This window comes from Anolis sagrei, chromosome X, assembly GCF_037176765.1.
Source record: "Anolis sagrei isolate rAnoSag1 chromosome X, rAnoSag1.mat, whole genome shotgun sequence".
NCBI classification, from domain to species: domain Eukaryota; kingdom Metazoa; phylum Chordata; class Lepidosauria; order Squamata; family Dactyloidae; genus Anolis; species Anolis sagrei.
In genome coordinates this window covers 92067752-92091315 of record NC_090034.1, presented here as the reverse complement: position 1 = coordinate 92091315, position 23564 = coordinate 92067752, and the positions used below count along the sequence as shown (strand labels likewise).

General features: G+C 42.2%; 1 protein-coding gene across 1 annotated transcript in view; it reads left to right on the top strand.

Annotated features, from left to right (window-relative positions):
- Window positions 1-23564, top strand: part of LOC132780258 (dynein axonemal heavy chain 10-like) — a 106096-nt gene that overhangs the window by 69143 nt on the left and 13389 nt on the right. The window contains exons 48-66 of the mRNA XM_060783866.2: window positions 1291-1463; window positions 1859-1952; window positions 3688-3855; window positions 4209-4397; window positions 4662-4833; window positions 6345-6548; window positions 6727-6807; window positions 9221-9418; window positions 9714-9875; window positions 10503-10677; window positions 12424-12605; window positions 12872-13008; window positions 15271-15488; window positions 15705-15926; window positions 16661-16808; window positions 17550-17829; window positions 18782-19011; window positions 20517-20790; window positions 23047-23151. Coding sequence (XP_060639849.2) covers window positions 1291-1463; window positions 1859-1952; window positions 3688-3855; window positions 4209-4397; window positions 4662-4833; window positions 6345-6548; window positions 6727-6807; window positions 9221-9418; window positions 9714-9875; window positions 10503-10677; window positions 12424-12605; window positions 12872-13008; window positions 15271-15488; window positions 15705-15926; window positions 16661-16808; window positions 17550-17829; window positions 18782-19011; window positions 20517-20790; window positions 23047-23151 — 3412 coding nt within the window. The remainder of the gene's footprint in view (window positions 1-1290; window positions 1464-1858; window positions 1953-3687; window positions 3856-4208; window positions 4398-4661; window positions 4834-6344; window positions 6549-6726; window positions 6808-9220; window positions 9419-9713; window positions 9876-10502; window positions 10678-12423; window positions 12606-12871; window positions 13009-15270; window positions 15489-15704; window positions 15927-16660; window positions 16809-17549; window positions 17830-18781; window positions 19012-20516; window positions 20791-23046; window positions 23152-23564) is intronic.

The window sequence follows — 23564 nt, the reverse complement described above, 5'->3', positions numbered from 1 at the left end:
CTTCAATAATATTTTCCCATAGGATCTGCATGCTCTTATTTTATCGGTGGTTGAGATGAAGTATAAGAGGGACTCTGCCAAAGATACATTGGAAAGGAAGGGTTTACGATGTCTAAAGTCATGTAAGAGTAAATTGGTAGTTCTGTATTAAAATGATGTGCCAGCCATAGTCATATTACATTTTGACTTAGTTATCCCTTCCTATAAGTGTTGATGGAAACTTTTATGAATTTATCAGGTAGCCTTTAGCAACTTTGACTTGACTTTACCAATGGATGGTTTCAGAACATTTTCCAAGACAATTGCATTAAAGATACAGGGAGCATACAACTCCCCTTCTGCATCACCTCCACTGCTGCCAGTCTGCTACTGAGCACAATTCAGAGTGCAGGCTTTAGCCTATAAAGCCCTAAACGGTTCTAGCCTTGCTTGCCTGTCCAAACGTATGCCCCTCTATGATTAACCTTGGAGGCTAAGATCATTGGGGGAGGCCCTGCTCTTGGTCCCACCTCCCTCACAAGCGTGACTGGTGGGGACGAGAGTCAGGGCCTTCTCAGTGGTGGCCCCTCATCTATGGAACTCTATCCCCAGTCAAATTAGATCGGCCCCCTCCCTCCTGGCCTTCAGAAAAAAACTAAAAACATGGCTCCGGGATCAGGCTTTTGGTTGATAATGGAGCAGTGCAATAAGACATAAATTAACTTAATGATATGACCTGGACTATGTGATTTTAATTGTTTTAATGTTATGTTTTAATTGGTTGGTTTTAATGTTTTTGTTCATTCATGGATGCATGTGTACATGCGGCATTGAATTGTTGCCTTTGTAAGGCCGCCTGGAGTCCCCTTCAGGGTTGAGAAAGTCAGGATACAAGTATGGTAAATAAATAAATAATAAATAATTCTCAATGAGAGTCACCAGTGAGAATGTTGTTGTTGTTCATTTGTTCAGTCGCTTCTGACTCTTTGTGACCTCATGAACCAGCCCACGCCAGAGCTCCCTGTCGGCCATCACCACCCCCAGATCCTTCAAGGTCAAGCCAGTCACTTCACGGATACCATCCATCCATCTTACCCTTGGTCGGCCCCTCTTCCTTTTTCCTTCCATTTCCCCCAGAATGTTAGCGGCCATCAATCAATATCTCTGTGCGACACAAAGGGAGGAGGCTCCCAGGGTAGAATGAAGGCCTGTCTTATACAGTATGGTGATGGAAAAATAAGCTTCAAGAAAAAGTATTTCCAGAATTGTCTTTTGAAAACTTTCTTCCCCACACCCATCTGGTATCTGCAGGCTTTTCATGAATCGGTGTCTGCAATTGCCGACAGGATGACATCATGTACGTTGGCCCTATATCAAATGATTGTCCGAGACTTACCTCCAACTCCTTCCAAATTCCATTATATTTTTAACTTGCGAGACCTGTCAAGGGTTTACAATGGACTTGTTCAGACAACCCCAGAACGGTGAGTTTGTTGCATCCAATTTTGGGCCCTTTTGTGATGCGATCAAATTGCCCCATAGGTGGAATTTGATGGTTGGCTCAGATATCTTCCTTTTCAGTTCATAGCCCTCCTGTATTTTCCTATAATAGGTTCTGTTACTTTTCTTACTCTTAAGGAAGACAGAACAGATGTAAGGAAGGTACTGGTGGGCTATAAATAAATCCTTCTTTATTACAAAAAAAAAATCTCTTTTAAAAAGATGAAACTTGTGTCTAATGCTTTTTTGAATATTATGTAGCAGTAGGAACTGTCTATTTGGGAGCAACTTTTATTGCAAATTGGGGGGGGGGGTGAGTGGGGATGAGTGGTCCACTAAATCTCATTCCATAATCTGAGCCGGTTTTCTTCCAACGCAGGTTCCAGACAGTGGGTCAGATGGTGCGAGTATGGAGGAACGAGTGCCTGCGGGTTTTTCATGACAGGCTGATTAATGAAATAGACAAAGCGCTGGTTAGTCCTTGCCTTTTTTCTTCCTTTAATTAATTTGTGTTGTTTTGAACATGAGCAGGAAACAGGATAAAACCTTATGTGGCTGCTTGTACAAATGCTTTTCGTACAGAAGACTCCAAGCTCAGAAGCTAACATTTCCATTTATACTTCCTTTGTTTACTCAGAAGGATGTCCCACTGTTTTCAGCAGGATTTACTCCACCTTAATGGTCTTTATGATTACAACCTTAAAAGAAATATTGGTGAAAGAATTGGGAAGTACTTTTGCCCTAGGTCTTAGAGCAGTGTTTCTCAATCTTCCTAAAGCCGCAACCCCTTAATACAGTTCCTCATGTTGTGGTGACCCCCAACCATAAAATTATTTTAGTTGCTTCTTCAGAACTGTAATGTTGCTACTGTTATGAATCCTCATGTAAATATCTGATATGCAGGATGTATTTTCATTCATTGGACTAAATTTGGCACAAATACCTGATACGCCCAAATTTGAATACTGGTGGGGTTGAGGTGGATTGATTTTGTCATTTGGGTGTCGTAGTTGCTGGGATTTATAGTTAACCTACAATCAAAGAGCATTCTGAACTCCATCAATGATGGAATGGAACCAAACTTGGCACACAAAACTCCCATGACCAACAGAAAATACTGGAAGGGTTTGGTTGGCATTGACCTTGAGTTCTGGAGTTGTAGTTCACCTACATCCAGAGAGCACTGTGGACTCGGATCCAGACCAAACTTGGCATGAATACTCAATATGCCGAAATGTGAACACTGGTGGAGTTTGGGGAAAATGGACCTTGACATTTGGAAGTTGTAGTTGCTGGGATTCATAGTTCAGCTACAATCAAAGAGCATTCTGAACCCCACCAACGATAGAATTGGGCCAAACTTCCCACACAAAACCCCCATGACCAAGAGAAAATACTGTGTTTTCTGATGGTCTTGGCGATTCCTCTGACTCCCCTTTGCAACCTCCCAGGGGTCCCGACCCCCAGATTGAGAAACCCTATCTTAAAGAGACTCTGCCTCTCAGTGGCCTTGGCTGAACAATTTTAGACATTCACCTGAAGTTTCCCAGTCAGCTTTAGACATTCATATATTTTTACTAGACGCTCGTGTAATATTTGGTGCCTCTAATGTTAGCCCTATTTCTGGTTACATTCTGAAAATGGCACCCGTTTTCCCCTATCAGCTTTAATTTTTGAGATACAGAACACATGCTATCTACCAGTTTTCATCTGCTCATCCATAGAAAACCAGGATTACCATATTTAAGGAACTAGAGTGGATGTCGTTTATTCCATGCAATTTCTGTATCATCACCCCACATATTATTATAATTATAATTATAATTATTATTTATACTCCGCTTTATCTCTCCTGAGGGAGACTCAAAAAGGCTTAACATAAAAGCATTAGTATACAATTTAAAAATACAAGTATGCAAACATCAAAACAGGATTAAATATAAACAGGATTTAAAAAATCTCAGTTAAAAACCATTTAAACATATTCCAAGTTAAAGCATATTTAAAGAACCCCAGGAACAGGCCTAAAACCCAAGACACCAAGGATTTTTTTTTTGTTGAGCTGTGTAACCATTAGATAAATTCTTCAGATCTTTGTTCCTTTCATTATCTGACTTAGCGTGGAATCTTTTTGTGGCAGATCAGACTGCAAATAAGGAATTTAATGTGACTTTGTTCATATTCTGTCTTTTCAAACTATACTGTCAGGTCCAAGGGCATATACAGGCTTTGATTGAGGATAATTTCAAAGATGATGTAGAACATGCTATGAGGGATCCAATTCTTTTTGGAGATTTTCGAATGGCCCTTAATGAAGGCGAACCTCGTGTTTATGAAGACATCCAGGACTACGATGCAGCCAAAGCACTTTTTGAGGTACAGAACCTAAACTGGGGAAGGAGGGTTTTTTTTAATGGTTTGATTTGGTGTTCTTTTTTTCCTGATCCTGCCTGCTCCAGAAACAGTCAGGATTGTTGTCTGTAGATTTCCTTCAAGCAGATGCTTCCCTTTCACAATTCAGTCACAGTCCTTCATTTGCATCCACCAGTATTAGCTGAACGTCATAGATAGAACTGACGTTTTTTAGAAGGCCAGCTGATTGCCTTTTTAGCTCTCACCCCAGCTTTGGTAAATGGGCTTGTTACTCTAGCCGTATTTATTTTTTCACATGCCTTTTTGGATATCAAATTGCTTCTGCAAGCCTTCACTCCCTTAACTTTCTTTTGTAGGAGATTCTTGAAGAATACAATGAAATAAATACTAAAATGAATCTGGTCCTGTTTGATGATGCCTTGGAGCATTTGACCCGCGTCCATCGTATTATCAGGATGGACCGTGGTCATGCTTTGCTCGTCGGTGTTGGAGGCTCTGGAAAGCAGTCACTGGCAAGATTAGCAGCTTATACAGCAGGATGCGAGGTCTGCACATTTATTGAACCCTTACTTTCTCTTGAATTAATTCAGATCACTATCCCTCCCTGTTTGGAACAGTTTGGTAATATTAAAACTGTTTCAAAAGAGAAGGCAAATATAATCAGCCACTGACTTATGGGAAACTGGGGCTTAGGGTTTGTTTACCTGAATAAGAAGGGGATTCTGACCCAGAGAGATGGCCCAGTTGCCATTCTGCAAATCAGAGGCTCAGATGAAAAGAGCACATCAATATTTGCACTTATCTTTTAGGTTTTTGAAATAGTTCTGAGCCGAGGATATAGCGAGAACAATTTGCGGGAGGACCTCAAGTCGTTGTATACCAAACTTGGGATTGAGAATAAGATAATGATATTCCTGTTTACTGATGCTCATGTAGCAGAGGAGGGATTTTTGGAGCTCATCAACAACATGCTGACATCAGGTAATATATGGTCTGTGTGTATCCTCAGTTGTCCACACTGTTAAAACTGAAATATCATGGTGTTAGAAAGGATCTCCTGTTCGGTTCAGGAAAATCCACATTGAAGAAAAACCAATGTCATTGGCAAGTTGTATGAGCTGAAGAAATAAGGAGTAATCAAGCACTATTTTCATGGCTCTGGGCATGATTCCTTTCACTAAGGGAATTGCCATGCATATCTGACACTCTTCAACAAGAGGAACATCTTTACAGGGAATCAAGAGAAGGCAAATGTTTCTAGAAACTTACAGCAGATCTGAGACAAAGGTTTGTAGACCACTGCTGTGAAGCTACTGTTGCATCCATTGAACACCAATATATTTCTTGTTGCCCTAATGACTTTGTCTCCTCTTGATCATCAAACATTCCGTTTGGGTGTGTTGGCCCTTTTCTTGATGTGACCTCATCGGTTCATTCTTTAAGAATAAAAATCAAAATGAAAGCGGTCACGGGAGGCTGAATTAGCACATCCAGGAGACCTTGGAGGGCAGCACTTTTTGCTATATTCAGTCCCACCAGAAATTAACCTTTGTGCTCAAAAATGCCATCTGGGGAGCATGTTTGAGATCCCTCTTGAGCATTTAGACTAGTGGTTCTCAACCTGTGGGTCCCCAGGCATTTTGTCCTGCAACTCCCAGAAATCCCAGCTAGTTTACCAGCTGTTAGGATTTCTGGGAGTTGAAGGCCAAAACACCTGGGGACCCACTGGTTGAGAACCATTGATTTAGACCATTTTAGGCACAGGAGGAGTTAAATAAAAATGATAGTAAACAAAAGCACCCCCTGAGTGCTGCACATAAAATAAATGGTACATAAGCATATAAACAGTGACAAGTTTACAACAACGAACGCACATAAAACGTCACATTATTAAAAAAATAATTTTATAAAATGCAACAGTGCCTGCGAATAAAAGTGGCTGTCTTCAATTAACAATCCAAAATGCCGGAGTGAAACAATCACTAAGTCCTCAAATCAAACCATTAAAATCTACTCAAGGTCAAAGGCCTGTTTAAAAAACCATGTTTTTAGACTAGAATGAAAAAATTGGAGAGTGGAGGCTAACGTAATCTCTCTAGGGAGGGCATTCCAGAGCTGGGGGGTGGGGGCGGGGAACCACCAAGAAGTCCCTCTCTCTCATCCCCACCAACCGTACTTGGTATGGTGGTGGGACCGAGAGAAGGGACTCCCCAGCAGATCTCAGAGCCTGTTCCGGTTCATAGAAGGAGATGTGGTCTCGAAAATAGGTTGGACTCGAAGCATATAGGGCTTTATGGGTAATAACCTGCACTTTGAATTGGGCCTGGAAACTTGTCGGAAGCCAATGGAGCTGTTTTAATAGGGGCATAGTATGCTCCCTATCCCCAGTTAGTAGGATAGGAAGGGTAGGATGCTGTCTTCTACTTTTTACAGAGTAGAATCCTGAGACCTTAACTATTCCAACTTAGTCACTTTCTGGCTTTATTTGACAGGCATGGTTCCAGCTCTTTTCCCAGATGATGAGAGAGATGGTATTTTAAGTCAGATCACAGATGAAGCCATGAAAGCTGGCACTGCACCAGCAAAAGAAAGTGTCTGGCAGTACTTTGTGAACAAGAGTGCCAACAACCTCCACATTGTCCTTGGGATGTCCCCAGTTGGGGAGACACTGAGAACACGCTGTCGAAATTTCCCAGGTACCAAACAGTTGGTTCTGTAGGTAAACTGATCTCTCCTCTTTGTCCCAGAAACGTAGAAACAAGAAAACAATAAATGGGTATATGAGTGGGTCGTATATCAGTTATTCATTACCAACACTTTATTCCTTCCTGTTTGTGTGTTATTATTTACTCTCATATCATGTTCCCTTTGTAGGCCTTGTCAACAACACTGGAATCGATTGGTTCTTGCCCTGGCCAGCTCAGGCTCTCGACGCAGTTGCGAAATTCTTTTTAGGTAGGAGTTTAATTGCAGACTGGGTTGCACAATGTGAGTTTTGGGACACTTGAGACTTTATGTTAATGCTATGTAGTTTTTCTTGTGATTTTACCGCAAGCCAATATTATAAATCTTGCTAACAACAAGGCAGCAGGAGACGACGGGATCCCAGCTGAACTGTTTAAAATCTTAAAAGATAATGCTCTCAAGGTGATGCATGCCATATGCCAGCAAATATGGAAAACACAAGAATGGCCATCAGACTGGAAAAAATCAACTTATATCCCCATACCAAAAAAGGGAAATGCGAAAGACTGCTCCAACTTCCGTACAGTGGCCCTTATTTCTCATGCCAGTAAGGTAATGCTCAAGATCCTGCAAGGAAGACTCCAGCAATACATGGAGCGAGAGTTGCCAGATGTTCAAGCTGGGTTTAGAAAAGGCAGAGGAACGAGAGACCAGATTGCCAATATCCGCTGGATAATGGAGAAAGGCAGGGAGTTTCAGAAAAACATCTATTTCTGCTTCATTGACTATTCTAAAGCCTTTGACTGTGTGGATCATAATAAATTGTGGCAAGTTCTTGGTGGGATGGGCATACCAAGCCATCTTGTCTCTCTCCTGAGGAATCTGTACAAGGACCAAGTAGCAACAGTCAGAACTGACCACGGAACAACAGACTGGTTCAAGATTGGGAAAGGCGTATGGCAAGGCTGCATACTCTCACCCAACCTTTTTAACTTGTATGCAAAACACATCATGCGATGTGCGGGGCTGGATGAATGCAAAGCTGGGGTGAAAATTGCTGGAAGAAACATTAACAACCTCAGATATGCAGATGACACCACTCTGATGGCCGAAAGCGAGGAGGAGCTGAGGAGCCTTCTAATCAAGGAGAAAGAAGAAAGCGCAAAAGCTGGGTTGCAGCTAAACATAAAAAAAAACCAAGATTATGGCAACAAGAATGATTGACAACTGGAAAATAGAGGGAGAAAATGTGGAGGCCGTTACAGACTTTGTATTTCTAGATGCAAAGATTACTGCAGATGCAGACTGTGGCCAGGAAATCTTGCTTCTTGGGAGGAGAGCAATGTCCAATCTCGATAAAATAGTAAAGAGTAGAGACATCAGACTGGCAACAAAGATCCGCATAGTCAAAGCCATGATATTCCCTGTAGTAACCTACAGATGTGAGAGCTGGACCTTAGGGAAAGCTGAGCGAAGGAAAATAGATGCTTTTGAACTGTGGTGTTGGAGGAAAGTTCTGAGAGTGCCTTGGACTGCGAGAAGATCCAACCAGTCCATCCTCCAGGAAATAAAGCCCGACTGCTCATTGGAGGGAAGGATACTAGAGACAAAGTTGAAGTACTTTGGCCACATCATGAGGAGACAGCAAAGCCTAGAGAAGACAATTATGCTGGGGAAAGTAGAAGGTAAAAGGAAGAGGGGCCGACCAAGGGCAAGATGGATGGATGGGATCCTTGAAGTGACTGGATTGACCTTGAAGGAGCTGGGGGTGGTGACGGCTGACAGGGAGCTCTGGCGTGGGCTGGTTCATGAGGTCACGAAGAGTCGGAGACGACTGAACGAATGAACAACAACAATATTATAAATCGTCAACGAGAGCCTGGTATGTAAAACATTGTACCAGTTTTCCAGATATCCTCCCCATGTGGAATGATGGAGAAATCAAAGTAGAATCTTAGCCTTACCTTCTGCCAAAAAGCAGAAAAATCACATTCAAAGCACCCCCAACAGATGGCCATCCAGCCTCAGTTTAAAAACCTCCAAAGAAGGAGCCTTGCCATCTTCCAACCAAAATAAATATTCAATAAAATTAGTTGTTACCGTGCTCTATTATTATATATTATGTCTACAGTCTATCCGCTAACTTCATTAATGTTTCACTACTCTTCAAGTGTCATAATATTTTGTTTCTTTTTAATATGACATAAAAGATTCCTGATTATTAAAAAGGTGTCTGTTGATTTCTCTTTTATCAAACGACTTGTCATTGTTTGCTATTTCTTGCAGTTTTATAATCCAATTTTCTCTTAACTTAGATCTGTGTTTTCCCTTTTTGAACATAAAGTTTTCTCGCTGCAAAAACCATATGATGCATTATTGTAAACTTGAACTTTTAGCCTGTTCATTCAGTAGGCCCAGTAAGAATAAAATTGGGTCAAGTTCCATTTTGGCTTTAAAGATTCCTTGAATTAACTTCATGATGCATCTTCCAGAAGTTTTTTCTTTCTTTTTCTTTTTCTTTTTCTTTTTGCTTTATGGCATTTTCATAACATATGGCAAAATGTCCCTTGGTGAGTTTCACATTTCCTATGTAAATTCTTAGTGCCCTTATACATTCTTACGAGGACAAAAACACTAGGCGTGTGTATGGTTTGATGGATTTTTTCTTCTCATTCTTTCCCAGGCCTTAATCCTTTGATCCCACTAGAAAACATGGAGGCAGTCGTTGAACACAGTGTCATGGTCCATGGTTCAGTAGGGCTCTACAGCAAGAAGTTTCTTCAGAAACTTAGAAGGAGCAACTACGTTACCCCAAAGAATTTCCTTGATTTCATTAACACTTACTCCAAACTGCTGCAGGAGAAAAACCAGTTCATTTTGGGTAAATATGCTTTTAGTTGGCTTTACACTATTCTGCAAGACAGGGTTGTTTGCTTTTCCTGCTAATCCATTGTAGTCATTTGGATTTCCATCCAAAAGGGGAGGCAAATGATGTTTTTGTATTCCAGTGAGCTTTTGAAATGAAGCTGAGGGTTGTAGGTTATACACCTCTGCCATCAATTATGAACGTTAAGAGTGTCTTCAAAGTTTGGTGTGTGCTGCCAAGGCAGCCATATCTCAAGGAAAGCGTGAACAGCAGCTACCTTCATTGTAAAGCTTTCCTTTCTTTTCTAAAGCTCAGTGCAAACGTCTAGAGGGTGGTTTAGACAAGCTTAAAGAAGCAACCATTCAGCTTGATGAACTCAACCTGAAGCTTGCTGAGCAAAAGATTGTGCTGGCAGAGAAAACGGCAGCGTGTGAAGCCTTGCTCCAGGAGATTGCAACCAACACTGCAATTGGTAAGTGTCCCTTCTGAGTGCACTAGGATTCAGTACATCTGTTCCATAAGCCAGAGTTTACTTAGATCTCTGACAAAAGTGCTGGCAATGATCTTTCATTCACTCATGTCTATGCCCTGGAAGCATATAGATAACTTCTAGACATTTTTGTGTGGTGGATCCATTTTGCTTCTGCAAAATATAGTCACCTTTTAAGTCTGCATTCACAAGGTTCTCTTTCTTCTAAAAACAATTGGGACCCCCAGATTGCATTCCCTTTGAGTTTACTTCATGAATGATTTTCCTTTTATAAAATAAAGTTTGAACTATAGCATTTTGACCATGTATTTAATTGTGTTTTTAAAAATTCATTCTTTTCAGAGAACCTAATGAAATTAACTGTAACCCCACCTTAGGGGAGGTAATTGTATGGGGGCTTATGTTGGAACTGAAGGGCAAAAGCATTGTTCTGTCTCATTCATATACCTGTTGGGGATTTCTTCCCTTGTGAATCCATTCCAGTTTGACATATCCCTTCTATGTGTGTATCTGTATCTAGTCTATTGATCTATCTATCTATCCACACTGTTGTTATAATGATGGTATTGTAGCAATGCGCAAACTGGTAAAGCCACTGTCTCTTCTCAGCTGAGGAAAAGAAAAAACTAGCGGTGGAAAAAGCAGCTGAAATAGAAGAGCAGAACAAAGTTATTGCAGTGGAGAAGAAGGAAGCTGAGACAGCCCTGGCAGAGGCCATGCCAATTTTGGAGGCAGCAAAACTGGAATTGCAGAAGCTTGATAAGTCCGATGTGACTGAGATCAGGTACTCAAGCTGTCATCGGTGCATTGGTTCGGAGATGATTTCACATAGAAATGTCTACATGTTGGCAAGAATCTAATGAGTATAATTCCCAGACTCTGCTAGCCAGCGCTGGGCAATTTGGGGACTAAATGTAATTGGTTAAATGGACGAACCCAGAGGGTGCTCACCAATGCTTCCTCTTCATCCTGGAAAGAAGTGACGAGCGGAGTTCTGCAGGGTTCCGTCTTGGGCCCGGTCCTGTTCAACATCTTTATTAATGACTTTAGATGAAGGGTTAGAAGGCAGGATCATCAAGTTTGCAGACGACACCAAATTGGGAGGGATAGCCAATACTCCAGAGGACAGGAGCAGGATTCAAAACAATCTTGACAGATTAGAGAGATGATGGGCCAAAACTAACAAAATGAAGTTCAACAGGGACAAATGCAAGATACTCCACTTTGGCAGGAAAAACGAAATGCAAAGATACAGAATGGGGGACAATGCCTGGCTCGAGAGCAGTACATGTGAAAAAGATCTTGGAGTCCTCATGGACAACAAGTTAAGCATGAGCCAACAATGTGATGTGGTGGCAAAAAAAGCCAATGGGATTTTGGCCTGCATCAATAGGAGCATAGTGTCTAGATCTAGGGAAGTCATGCTACCCCTCTATTCCGCTTTGGTTAGACCACACCTGGAATATTGTGTCCAATTCTGGGCACCACAATTCAAGAGAGATATTGACAAGCTGGAATGTGTCCAGAGGAGGGCGACTAAAATGATCAAGGGTCTCGAGAACAAGCCCTATGAGGAGCGTCTTAAGGAGCTGGGCATGTTTAGCCTGAAGAAGAGAAGGCTGAGAAGAGATATGATAGCCATGTATAAATATGTGAGAGGAAGCCACAGGGAGGAGGGAGCAAGCTTGTTTTCTGCTTCCTTGGAGACTAGGACACAATGGAACAATGGCTTCAAACTACAAGAGAGGAGATTCCATCTGAACATGAGGAAGAACTTCCTGACTGTGAGAGCCATTCAGCAGTGGAACTCTCTGCCCCGGAGCGTGGTGGAGGCTCCTTCTTTGGAAGCTTTTAAACAGAGGCTGGATGGCCATCTGTCAGGGGTGATTTGAATGCAATATTCCTGCTTCTTGGCAGGTTGGACTGGATGGCCCATGAGGTCTCTTCTAACACTGTGATTCTGTGACTAGTATCCCATAAAACAAATTTTGTAGAGCTTTGAAATGGCTGGAAGACTCTTCACTGGTGATCAGTTTTTGTACCTGTTTGTGGATCAGTTAGCAACTGCATATTTTGAACCTGAATCTTTAAAGAACATCCCGTCCAAGAAGAAGATGGGCACCACTTGTGCCACCCACAGTACTTCCATCTTGTCTGGACTGAGTTTCAGTCTGTTAGCTGTCACCCAGGCAGTTGTAGTCCATCAGGATGCCCTTACCTGGGTTTGAGGTTGGGTAGAGTTTCTCTTGATTTGTCATGGGCATGTGGTCTGCGAATCTGCACTGTTCTGGGGCTCAGAGTCTTGTGTCAAGGATTAAGTGAGTAACATTGCCCAGGATATCATGAAAGCAGCATCCTGGCATATGATCAATGAGAGATGTCGGAAGTGCAATTCAATCAAGTAAAAAACAAACCAGGAAAACATAAAGGAAGGCTATTCAGAGTCTCTTCATTTTAGTGTCAACATTATTCAGATGACAACAATGCTTCTTTGGACTGATTGTTTATCTTTTATTTATTTTAATTTTAGGTCTTTTGCTAAGCCCCCTAAGCAGGTGCAGACTGTCTGTGAGTGCATTCTCATCATGAGAGGCTACAAGGAGCTCAACTGGAAGAATGCCAAAGGGATGATGTCAGAGGCCAACTTCTTGCGTTCGCTCATGGAAATTGATTTTGATAGTATTACCCAGGCCCAAGTGAAATCAGTCCGAGGTAAATTGCTCAGCATAGCGGCAGGATACATTGTACTGAATCTCACTGGTTGATACTGCAAATGGTGCAGCATATTGTTCAGGGATTCAGCTTCTTTGGGAATAGGGAAACATGAGTAGAGAGGCAGGTGTGCAAAGATTGTGCCAGGCACTTGATCAGGTGTATGGCTCTAATGTATCCATTGCCTTCCATAGATGTTATGAGCTGTATTGTGGAAAAAAAACGGAGCATAAATCAACTAACTACTCTGACTTCTTAATCTGAAGGGCTTCTCAAGAACTTAAACACAACCTTTGAAGAAATGGAAGTTGTGAGCAGAGCTGGCTTGGGGATGCTGAAATTTGTTGATGCTGTTATGAGTTACTGTGATGTAGCAAAGGAGGTCAAGCCAAAAAGAGAAAAGGTACAAGAGGGAATCGTGGAAATAGGTGAAGGTTCAGAATGCACATGACGTAGCAGTTGCATCATCAGCACTGTTTTTTCAAAAGCAGTTGATTTAGGGCCCTTCCACACAGCCCTATATCCCAGAATATCAAGGCAGAAAATTCCACATTATCCAAGTGTGGTCACAGATAACCCGGTTCAAAGCAAATATTGTGGGATTTTCTGCCTTGATATTCTGGGATTTGGGGCTGTGTGGAAGGGCCCTTAGAGTGTGAATGTAGGGTGCAGGAAGGAACTATCCCTATAACATGATAATTTGCAATGGGGAGCCTCTTTCAACCTGAAGGCTGAATTCAGTTTTAGAGATGTTCAGGGGAGATGTTCAGGGGAGGGGGACATTCTGTCACTCACTCTGATGGTGAATGAGTCCAATGGCAAGAGGATGGGACCAAAAAAGAGGATATTTTAGCAATCTTTTAGAATGGGAGAAAAGATGCAAAACAGGCAAACTACCAACAGTAAAGGTCATGGAGAACCTAGGGAAGCTCAGAGGTGTGGGATTAGGACCCCAAGGTAGTCATATCTGGCTCCAGAGCCTGTGATTCATTTCTTTTGTTTAATCTATCCCCTAGAACAGAGGTGTCAAACTTGTGGCCCTCCAGGTGTTTGGGCTTTCAAATCCCAGAAGCCCCAGCCAGCTTGTCTAATGGCCAGGAATTTTTAGAGCTGAAGTCCAGAACACCTGAAGAGCCCTAGCAACTGCTGTTGGCCCTAGACAATCTAGGCATTTCTGTATTTCTCACTCCACAGTTACTAGCAGATACCTACCCTGTGCCAGTGAAGCAAGTGGCTACACATTCAAGAATATTTTTCAGGGCATTATTATGGCCGTCTCTCTACTGTTGTGGGTTTTACACTTAGGGTTTTATTATTCACAAGCCTGAAATGCCACCCCTACTTCCTGAAGTTAGGGCTGGCATATGAAGGTTCACACAAGAGGCCCATCGTTCCATGTGTTTGTTTTGCCAGTACCTCCCTTCCTTCACCTGGGTGAAACATGCACTCATGGCACAGCGGAAGAGGAGGAGCTGTCTTCATGTGCCACTTCACTTAACCTGCAGATCTTACCCATCTTCCGTTTGCTATGTTCCATGAATGTCTGTTTCTCCCAGGAAAAAAGAAAGTAAGTACCTGGGGGAATATGAGCAAACAGCACATAGGAAGAGGAGAGCAAACCAGGTCTGCCAGATAAATATTGTTGCAGGAGCATCCTCTTCTTCCTGTTTGCCACATTCTTCTTGGTATCTCCTTTTCTTCGTCCAGGTGAAAGAGATACTTGGGGCACACAGACAAAGAATCTGGGTTCCTCAGGTTAAGCAAAGTAGTGTGCATGCCTTAGTGTTCCTCCTCTTTCTCTGCCCCCCCCCCCCTTTCCCGGTCTCCTGAAATATTAATCGTTTTTCCACTTTCATAACCGTGCTGCATCTGTAAACCCACCAAAATGAAGTGACAGCTGTATAATGCTATTTCAGTATAATAGACCAGTGCTTCTTAAGCTGTTCAATGTTGAGGGCTGACAGGATTTGTTCCTCAATATGCCAGGGATTGGCACCATATTTTTAGGAGCTCCTGGTGGCACAGTGGGTTAAACTGCTGAGCTGCTGAACTTGCTTACCCAAAAGTCACAGGTTCGAATCCGGGGAGCAGCATTAGCTTCTCCTGTTATCCCCAGCATCTGTCAATCTAGCAGTTCGAAAGCATGCAAATGTGAGTTGATCAATAGGTACTGCTCCGGCGCGAAGGTAACGGCGCTCCATGCAGTCATGCTGGCCACATGATCTTGGAGGCCTCTATCAACAGCAGCGGCTCTTCAGCTTAGAAATGGAGATGAGCACCAACCCCCAGAGTTGGACACAACTGAACTTAATGTCAGGGGCAACCTTGGAACCATATTTATGTCCATTGAGTACAACTGTTTCTTTCTTGGAAATCTTCTGCAGACTGGTGGCCAACAGCACTAGTCCATTGGCTATCATTTTTTAGTTGTATTTGTATAGATTGTTTTCCTGGGATGGAACTGCTGCCTGTTGGGAGAAAGTGTGCTATGTGGTTTGTGGGAGGCAGAAAGGAGGTTGCCTGCTTGGCAACCAGCTGCCTGGATGAATGTTTAACATTCTACAAAGTTTTTGGAAGAGTGTGGTTAACTTTTGGATGAGCTGGTGGCAGTCATGATGAGTTGGTGTAGAGCCCCTGTCTTCTGAGTTGTCTTTCCTCTCTGCAGGTGGCCAGACTGGAGCGGAATTTCTTCTTAAGCAAACGTGACCTGGAGAAGATCCAAGCAGAGCTGACGGCCATCCAGAATGAGCTGAAAGCTCTGGGAGATAAATATGAAGCGGCAATAAGAGGAAAGCAGCAGCTCCAGGAGGAAGCTGAGATTATGGAACGGCGGCTTATTGCTGCTGACAAGCTCATCTCAGGCTTGGGATCAGAAAATATCAGGTCAGTGGGAGCAAATGTCTTCTGCTAGCTTTGAAGTTTTATGGTGAAAATGGGATGGTTAAACAGACACATTCATCCCAGAGTGAACCTTCACTGTCAATTCCCTCTCTCATTCCTGGGGCAGTGGGATCCCAGGCCTTCTCTTCATTCATTGTTATCATTGTAACTGTTAATGGATTTACTCGCATCAATGTGTTTTGGTTAATTTTTTATCAGATGGCTGAATGATTTGGAGGAATTAAAGAGACGTCAAGTGAAGCTGCTTGGGGACTGTCTCCTGTGTGCCGCCTTCCTAAGCTATGAGGGGGCCTTCACCTGGGAATTTCGTGATGAAATGATTAAGGACGTGTGGCAGACAGATATCCTGATCCGAGAAATTCCCCTCAGCCAGCCTTTTAAGTTGGAAAACCTGCTGACGGATGATGTTGAGATTAGCAGGTAGGTCAGAACTTTTTCTCCCATTTTCAAATTGACACAGCTTTGCAAATCCTAGGTTCTTCTCATTGCCTTTAGAGATGAGGCCAGTGGGTGGACTGAGTATATTGCAGCACCTTTTTGTGAAGCATCCTTTTTGGTGCTTGTTAGTTTAGCTTCTAGCCAGGCTTCATAGTTTTCTGTCCTATCTCTGCCCGACAAGAAGAAAATCTTGGTGTCTTGGTTTTTTGGCCTGTGCCTGGGATTATTTGGGGCGCTGATTCAGAAAATTGCTTTGAATATTATTTATTTATGTATTTATTATTTATTTATTTCCTATATTTCTACCCCACCTTTCTCGCCCCCAAGGGGGGACTCTGGGCAGCCTCACAAAAGCATCATAGGATGCCAAACATCATAAAAACAATCTCATAAAACATCAGCTCTAGTTTCTTAGATAGGGTTATCCTGGTTTTCTGTGGGCAAGCAGATGGCAACAGGTAGATGCCACATGTTCTGCATCTCAAAAACTAGAGCTGATAGGGGGAAACTGGTGCCATGGAATCAGCAGGTCAAATATACTTTGAAGCAGGGCTCACATTTGAGGCACCAAAATGTATGTTGATCAGTGTTATGTGTCCTGTGTCACATATGCTTATTTATACAGTTGATGGTTGCCTGCTCTTCGTCCTGGGAGCCTTTCACAGAAAATACACATTCTCTTTTGTTATATAGACATGTAACTGCTTTACTTCCAGATGGGGATCTCAAGGCCTGCCTCCAGATGAGCTCTCGGTTCAAAATGGCATCCTCACCACCCGAGCGAGCCGTTTCCCAATGTGCATTGATCCACAGCAGCAAGCTTTAAATTGGATCAAGAGGAAAGAAGAAAAAAATAACCTGAGGGTGAGGCCAACATTTTAAGTCTGCCCCCAGACCTTAAATATATAGGTAGACAGGTGTAATTCAAAGAAAGGAAAAAGACCCAACTTGGTGTGCTCCGTTCTGTGGCCTCCTAGTTCTTCTTGTCACCAGTGGTTTTGGCGTTCTTGCAGAATGTGCTTCTTATTCATAGCTAACTATTCTGGAGCTTGTGAGTGACTGTTGAGGGCAGACTCAAGGAGTAGTAAAGGCTCCTCTTCCTATTTCAGATCATATTTCAGTATATTTTCAGGCCAGGACAAAGCAAGGCTCCATCACAGGGTTCTCTGTAAGCTGCCATGTGTTGCATGAACAAAAGCTAGCAATGCTTTGGTTTATCTTTGGTTTGACATGATAGGAAGTGGTGTAGTCACTGGTGACATGATCTGTTTTTCTATGTATGCTAATGCATACTTCTTTGGTTAAAAGGAGAGCTTTTTTCTTGTCAGAAGCGACTTTGGAAACTACAAGTCACTTCTGGTGTGAGATAATTGGTCATCTGCAAGGATGTTGCCCAGGGGATGCCCAGATGTGTTACCATCCTGTGGGAGGCTTCTCTCATGTCCCTGCATGAGAAGCTGGAGCTGACAGATGGGAGCTCACCCTGTCTCATGTCAGCAGTTCATCTGGCACATTACGTCACCATGGCTCCTACACAGAAGGAAAGCTTTGTTGACTGATGTCATTGCGAGGAATGTTTGCAATGTGTCTCTTGTTCTCTCTCAGATGTCATCCTTCAATGACCCTGATTTCCTTAAACAACTTGAAATGGCCATAAAATATGGGAACCCCTTCTTGTTCCATGACGTGGATGAATACATTGATCCTGTGATCGATAATGTCTTGGAAAAGAACATCAAAACTGGCCAGGGCCGAACCTACATTGTTCTTGGTGACAAGGAGGTTGACTATGACAACAATTTCAAGCTGTACTTGAACACCAAACTGGCCAATCCTAAATATTCACCATCAGTGTTTGGCAAAGCGATGGTCATTAACTACACAGGTGGGCAAATTTGGCTGGCTGGCAAAACAGTGTCCATCTCCTGTATTATTGATGTTGTATTATATATGTCTGGAGCTCAAGCAATAAATAGTTAATTGTGGTAAAGCTAACTTAACCCAGGGGTCCTCAAACTAAGGCCCGTTTTTTGCACTACAAATAAGATATGTGCAGTGTGCATAGGAATTCATTCATGCTTTTTTCAAATTATAATCTGGCCCTCCAACAGTTTGAGGGACTGTGACCTGGCCCTCTGTTTAAAATTTTGAGGACCCCTTGCTTAAACTATTGAATGTATTGCGTTCACCCTTTGAAAGTTAGGAGCTGGTTATAGCTGAGCCATTCCAGAAGTAATAAATTGCCTTAAGTTCTTCCATTTTCTAAAGGGGCAGGGGGAGTGATTTCTGTTGTCCATTTATCAGCCAACCATTCCATTTAAGTGTTGGAGAGACTTCACATTGCTCTTTTCATTGTGTAGTTTTAATTTTGTTTTGTTTGTCATTTTATAGGGCAGTTGTGGAAAGACAACATGTAATAGTTATATCCCATTGTCTTCCATAGAACTGAATGTAGCATTTTTCTATCCAAACATTGGTAGGATTTGATTTAATTAGGTTCAGCAAAAAAGTTGCTACATCATATGCATTTCTACTGGGTCCTAGGTTAGTCATAATTCCTTGGGCATTCTTGGGTGTAAAACTGTATGCCTATTATAAACTGTGTCCTTTAACTTTTACTGTTGCGGGAATATTTTTTTTCCTTTTGTTCCACATACAATTCATTTTGTGGTTCATGGTTCTTCACTGAACTTGATGAAAATTTGATTTAGTCATCTCAGTCTCTGCAACCAGTGCTGTACTAATTAATTGCTACCACAACTGATTAACTGCAATGGCATAGTAGAGTGAAGGTAGCATGGAAAACTCACTTCATTCTTGTTAAACCCTTCTACCAGTTACTCTGAAAGGTTTGGAAGATCAACTGCTCAGTGTTATTGTGGGATTCGAAAGACGAGAACTAGAAGAGCAGAGAGAGCATCTCATTCAGGAAACAAGTGAAAACAAAAATTTGTTGAAAGACTTGGAAGACTCGCTCCTCCGTGAATTGGCAACTTCGACAGGGAATATGCTAGACAACGTTGACTTGGTGCATACTCTGGAGGAGACTAAAGCCAAAGCTACTGAGGTATGAGCAGTTCATATTGTCTGGTGAACTGTCCACTAAATAACTTCTTGCTTTCCTCTTTACCTTTGAGTTGAAATGTCAGGAGTATTTACAATTCTTTGATAGGAAATGCACACATGGATTCTTCAAAGGAGCAGAACTGTTCTATGTTATGGGGGAAAAAAGTCTATGTTTCATCTCAACTGCATTTTCTCATTGCAGTATCCATAAGCCTGCAGCTGAGTGATAGAGCATGTCCTTTGCATTAACATAATAGACTTAGTTCCTGGTTATTCCATTTAAGAGATTTCCAGGAGCCAGAACCAGAAAATATTACTGCTCACAGCTGGGTCTAGATTTGCCAGTAGTTTGGTGTTGTGTAGGGATTTGATCCAACTATGTTGCTATAGGTTTAGTCTTCTCTTGAAAGAATACGCCAAGATGCACAGGGGCTGAAGATACCACACATCTTTACTGTTCAGAATACAAGAATCTAGCACTACTTCTCATCTATATAGGGCCTTAGCTATATTGTCAGAAATCACTCAAAAGTCCTGGCGCCTGGTCCCTGTCCTTTCCCATGTACCAGAGCCCACCTTTCCCCACCTCAGGACAATTAACTTTTATAACCAGTTCATATGAGTTCATAAGGAGCCAGAGTGAAGAAGGGGAGCCAGGAAGACAGAGTTCCACCATGTCCCCTGGGTCATCAGTTGGGAGCCCCTCCTTCCAGCAACAATATAGTAATATATAATACCAATATTGTGCTGTGCTGATATTATAATATATTGTATGCACATATAATATTGATAATAATATTATAATATAATACAATATAATAATAATAATAATACAATATAATAATTTTATATTTCATATTACATGTAATATTACTAACAATATTACAGTATAGTGGTATAGTACAGTATAATAATATATAATACTAATATTGTGCTATGCTAATAATATAATATATTGTATGTACATATAACTTGTAAACTGCTCTGAGTCCCCTTCGGGGTGAGAAGGACAGCATATAAATGTTGTAAATAAATAAATAAATATGTCCTTCCAGCATCCTGTCCTCCCTTTTTGCCAATGGCCATGTGCTCTATGTCAGGGCTGATAGTTGCATGTGATCATGACATGTTGCAAAAATCTGCGTTCTGTTCGAGGCCCCAAAGTGAAGAGATACTTTAATTGGATGATTTTAGGCCAGCTTTGCTTGTTGATCTGATAAATATAAATATCCCTGCAGGAAGACATAGTTTTGGTACAATGTATGCCTCTTCCTCCTCTCCCCCCTCGCTCCTCCATCTTCTTCTTCATATCCCACATATTCTCTCCTAAAGGAGACTCGAAGTGGGTAAGAACAGTGCAAATCATTTTTGAGAAGAAGATAAATGCTTTGAAAAATTTTGACATTAAGATTACTTTACACTATTTTTTCAACATTGTTCCGATCTTATATTTGCCGCAGCAACTTCTTCATCTAATCAAAATGCGTGCATTTCTTATTCAACCAGGTTTCAGAGAAACTCAAGCTGGCTGAAAAAACGGCGATAGACATTGACAAACTCCGTGACGGCTACCGTCCAGCTGCCAAGAGAGGTGCCATTTTGTTCTTTGTGTTGTCGGAAATGGCTTTGGTCAACACGATGTATCAGTACTCCTTGGCTGCCTTCTTGGATGTCTTTGGTCTCTCTCTTCGGAAATCGATACCTGACACCATTCTGGCAAAAAGGCTGAAAAACATCATGGACACACTAACGTTCAATGTATACAATTATGGATGTACAGGTTGGTGTCAGTGAAAAATGAAGGTGGGAACAGTGATGAAAGCATGATTGGTGTACAAAACAAAATGGCATTTATATTAACATTTTGTTTTTCCAAAAAGACATTCTTTCAGCCCTGTTTTATTATTGTGCTCTGAATAATATGGGCTATTCTTAATGAGGTATTCTGTGTTGATACTGCCCTGGCGTATAGAAGTACTGGTATGGCCATCAGCTCTTTCTGTCCTTAGGTAAGTTGAGTCTGGGCAGGACATTCAGAGAACCAGGCCAAAAATTCAAATTACAAGAGATTCTGCTTAAACATTAAGAAGAACTTTGTTACTGTTTAATAGTGGAAGAGACTTCCTTGGAGGGTGGTGGATGAGCATCTTTCAGAGCAGGGGGTTGGATCAAGTGGGCCTGACAGACCCTTCCAACTCTTTGATTCAGTGGTTTTTAGGAGAAAGTCAAAGAAGAGAAAGTTAAGGCTGGTGACTAGAGGGTTTTTTTTGTTTTTGTTTTTGTTTTGTTTTTTGTCGTGAAGAGACAACTGCAAGTCGCTTCTGGTGTGACAGAATTGGCCGTCTGCAAGGACGTTGCCCTTGGGACGCCTGGATTATTTGATGTTTTATCATCCTTGTGGGAGGCTTCTCTCATGTCCTCGCATGAGGAGCTGATAGAGGGAGCTCATCCGCCTCTCCCCAGATTCGAACCTGCGACCTGTCGGTCTTCAGTCCTGCCGGCACAAGGGTTTAACCCACTGCGCCATGGGGGGCTCACTAGAAGGTTCATCTTCAACAACAGAGGGCTGGGGGCTTCTGTCCAATGCTGGCAAGGAGGCAAAACCATAATGTTGGGAAATATTAAAGTAACGGCTGGTTATTTATTTTATTTATTTATTTACAACATTTCTACCCTGCTCTTCTCAACCCCCGGAGGGGGACTCAGAGAAGCTTACACTGGCAACAATTCAATGCCGCAAATATAACAAATAACAGCAATATAAAACAATAAATAGAACAATAGATTAAAAACAATTAAACATTATTATCACAGTCATATAGTCATTTCCATTATTATCACAGTCGTATAGTCCAGTTCGATGTCCAAAGTACTATCATGCCAGCTGGCCAAAGGCCTGGTTCCAAAACCATGGTTTCAATTTTTTTCCTAAAGGAAAGGAAGGAAGAAGCTGACCTGATCTTGCTGGGGAGCTAATTCCACAGGTGGGGGGTCACTACCGAGAACGCCCTGTCCCTCGTCCCCACCAGACGCACTTGCGAAGCTGGTGGGACCGAGAGGAAGGCCTCCCCGATTGATCTTAAACTATGAGGTGGAATGTAGAAGGAGATATGTTCGGACAAGTAAGCTGGGTCGGAGCCATATAAGGTTTTATAGGCCAAGACCAGCACTTCGAATTGTGCTCAGAAATGGACTGGCAGCCAGTGGAGTTGACATAACAGGGTGGTGGTATGCTCCCTGTATGGTGCTCGGGTGAGTAATCTGGCTGCTACCCCACGTAGAGTACGTTGCAATAATCTATTCGGAATGTAACCAGAGCATGGACCACCATGGCCAGATCAGGCTTCCCAAGGTACGGGTGCAGCTGGCGCACAAGCTTTAACCGTGAAAAAGCACCCCTGGCCACCGCCTAGACCTGAGGTTCCAGGCTCAGCGATGAATCCAGGATCACTCCCAAGCTGCGAACCTGTGTCATCAGGGGGAGTGTAACCCCATCCAACACAGGCAGTAACCCTATGCCCTGTTCGGCCTTTTGACTGACCAGGAGGACCTCTGTCTTGTCTGGATTCCATTTCAATTTGTTGCTCTCATCCAGTCCGACACAGCTGCCAAGCATCGGTTCACGATCTGAACATCTTCCTTAGTAACAGGTGGGAAGGAGTGGCAGATTTGGACATCATCTGCGTACAGATAACATCTTAGTCCAAAACTCTAGATGATCTCTATCCAGGCAAGGTAACATTGCATGGCGAACCAGTATATGTATGGTTGATCAGTTAATTGTAAGTGTTTCAGACTTCAGAGGGTCTTTAAGAGGCTTATAAAGCTACACCTAAAGAAAGCCCTGGATGGGTGTTTTTGGACTAAAGTTTTTCCATTTTCAAGGAGACCTTTCCCACATCAGTTTGGCAAACTCCTATGCATCAGTCAGGGATTTCCTGCATGTTGAAAGAGAAACTATACTGTCAAACTTGCCTAACAAATGTTGGGAATGCATTGTGTTTAATAAGGAAGGCTGTTGTGGTTGCTTTTACAGGCTTGTTTGAGAGGCACAAGTTACTCTACTCCTTTACCATGACAATCAAGATTGAGCAGGCGGATTACAGAATCCCACAGGATGAACTGGATTTCTTTTTAAAAGGTAGCTAGATACTTTCCAAACCTTGCTAGCAACAAAGAAGCTTCAGCAGTAGGCTCACTTGGTTCAGGCAATAAGCCCACTTTATTTAAGATAACCTAACTGTATCATATAGTCAGGATTGATGAGTATTGCAAGCATCATACTTTTATGGGTAACACAATTCAAATAACATGGAGGCTTTTACCCCATTGTCAGCATATGTTACAACTTTAGCACTTGTAGTAGTTGTAAGACACCTGTCATGGCAATGGGTTATTTCCCTCAAAGGGCAGGACAATTGCCATAGATACTCAAGTATAAGCCAAGTTTTTCAGCCTTTTTTAGGCTGAAAAGCCCCCTCAGCTTATACCTGAATTAAAGTTATTTATTATTTTACTCTAATTATTGTTGTTGTTATTATTATTATTATTATT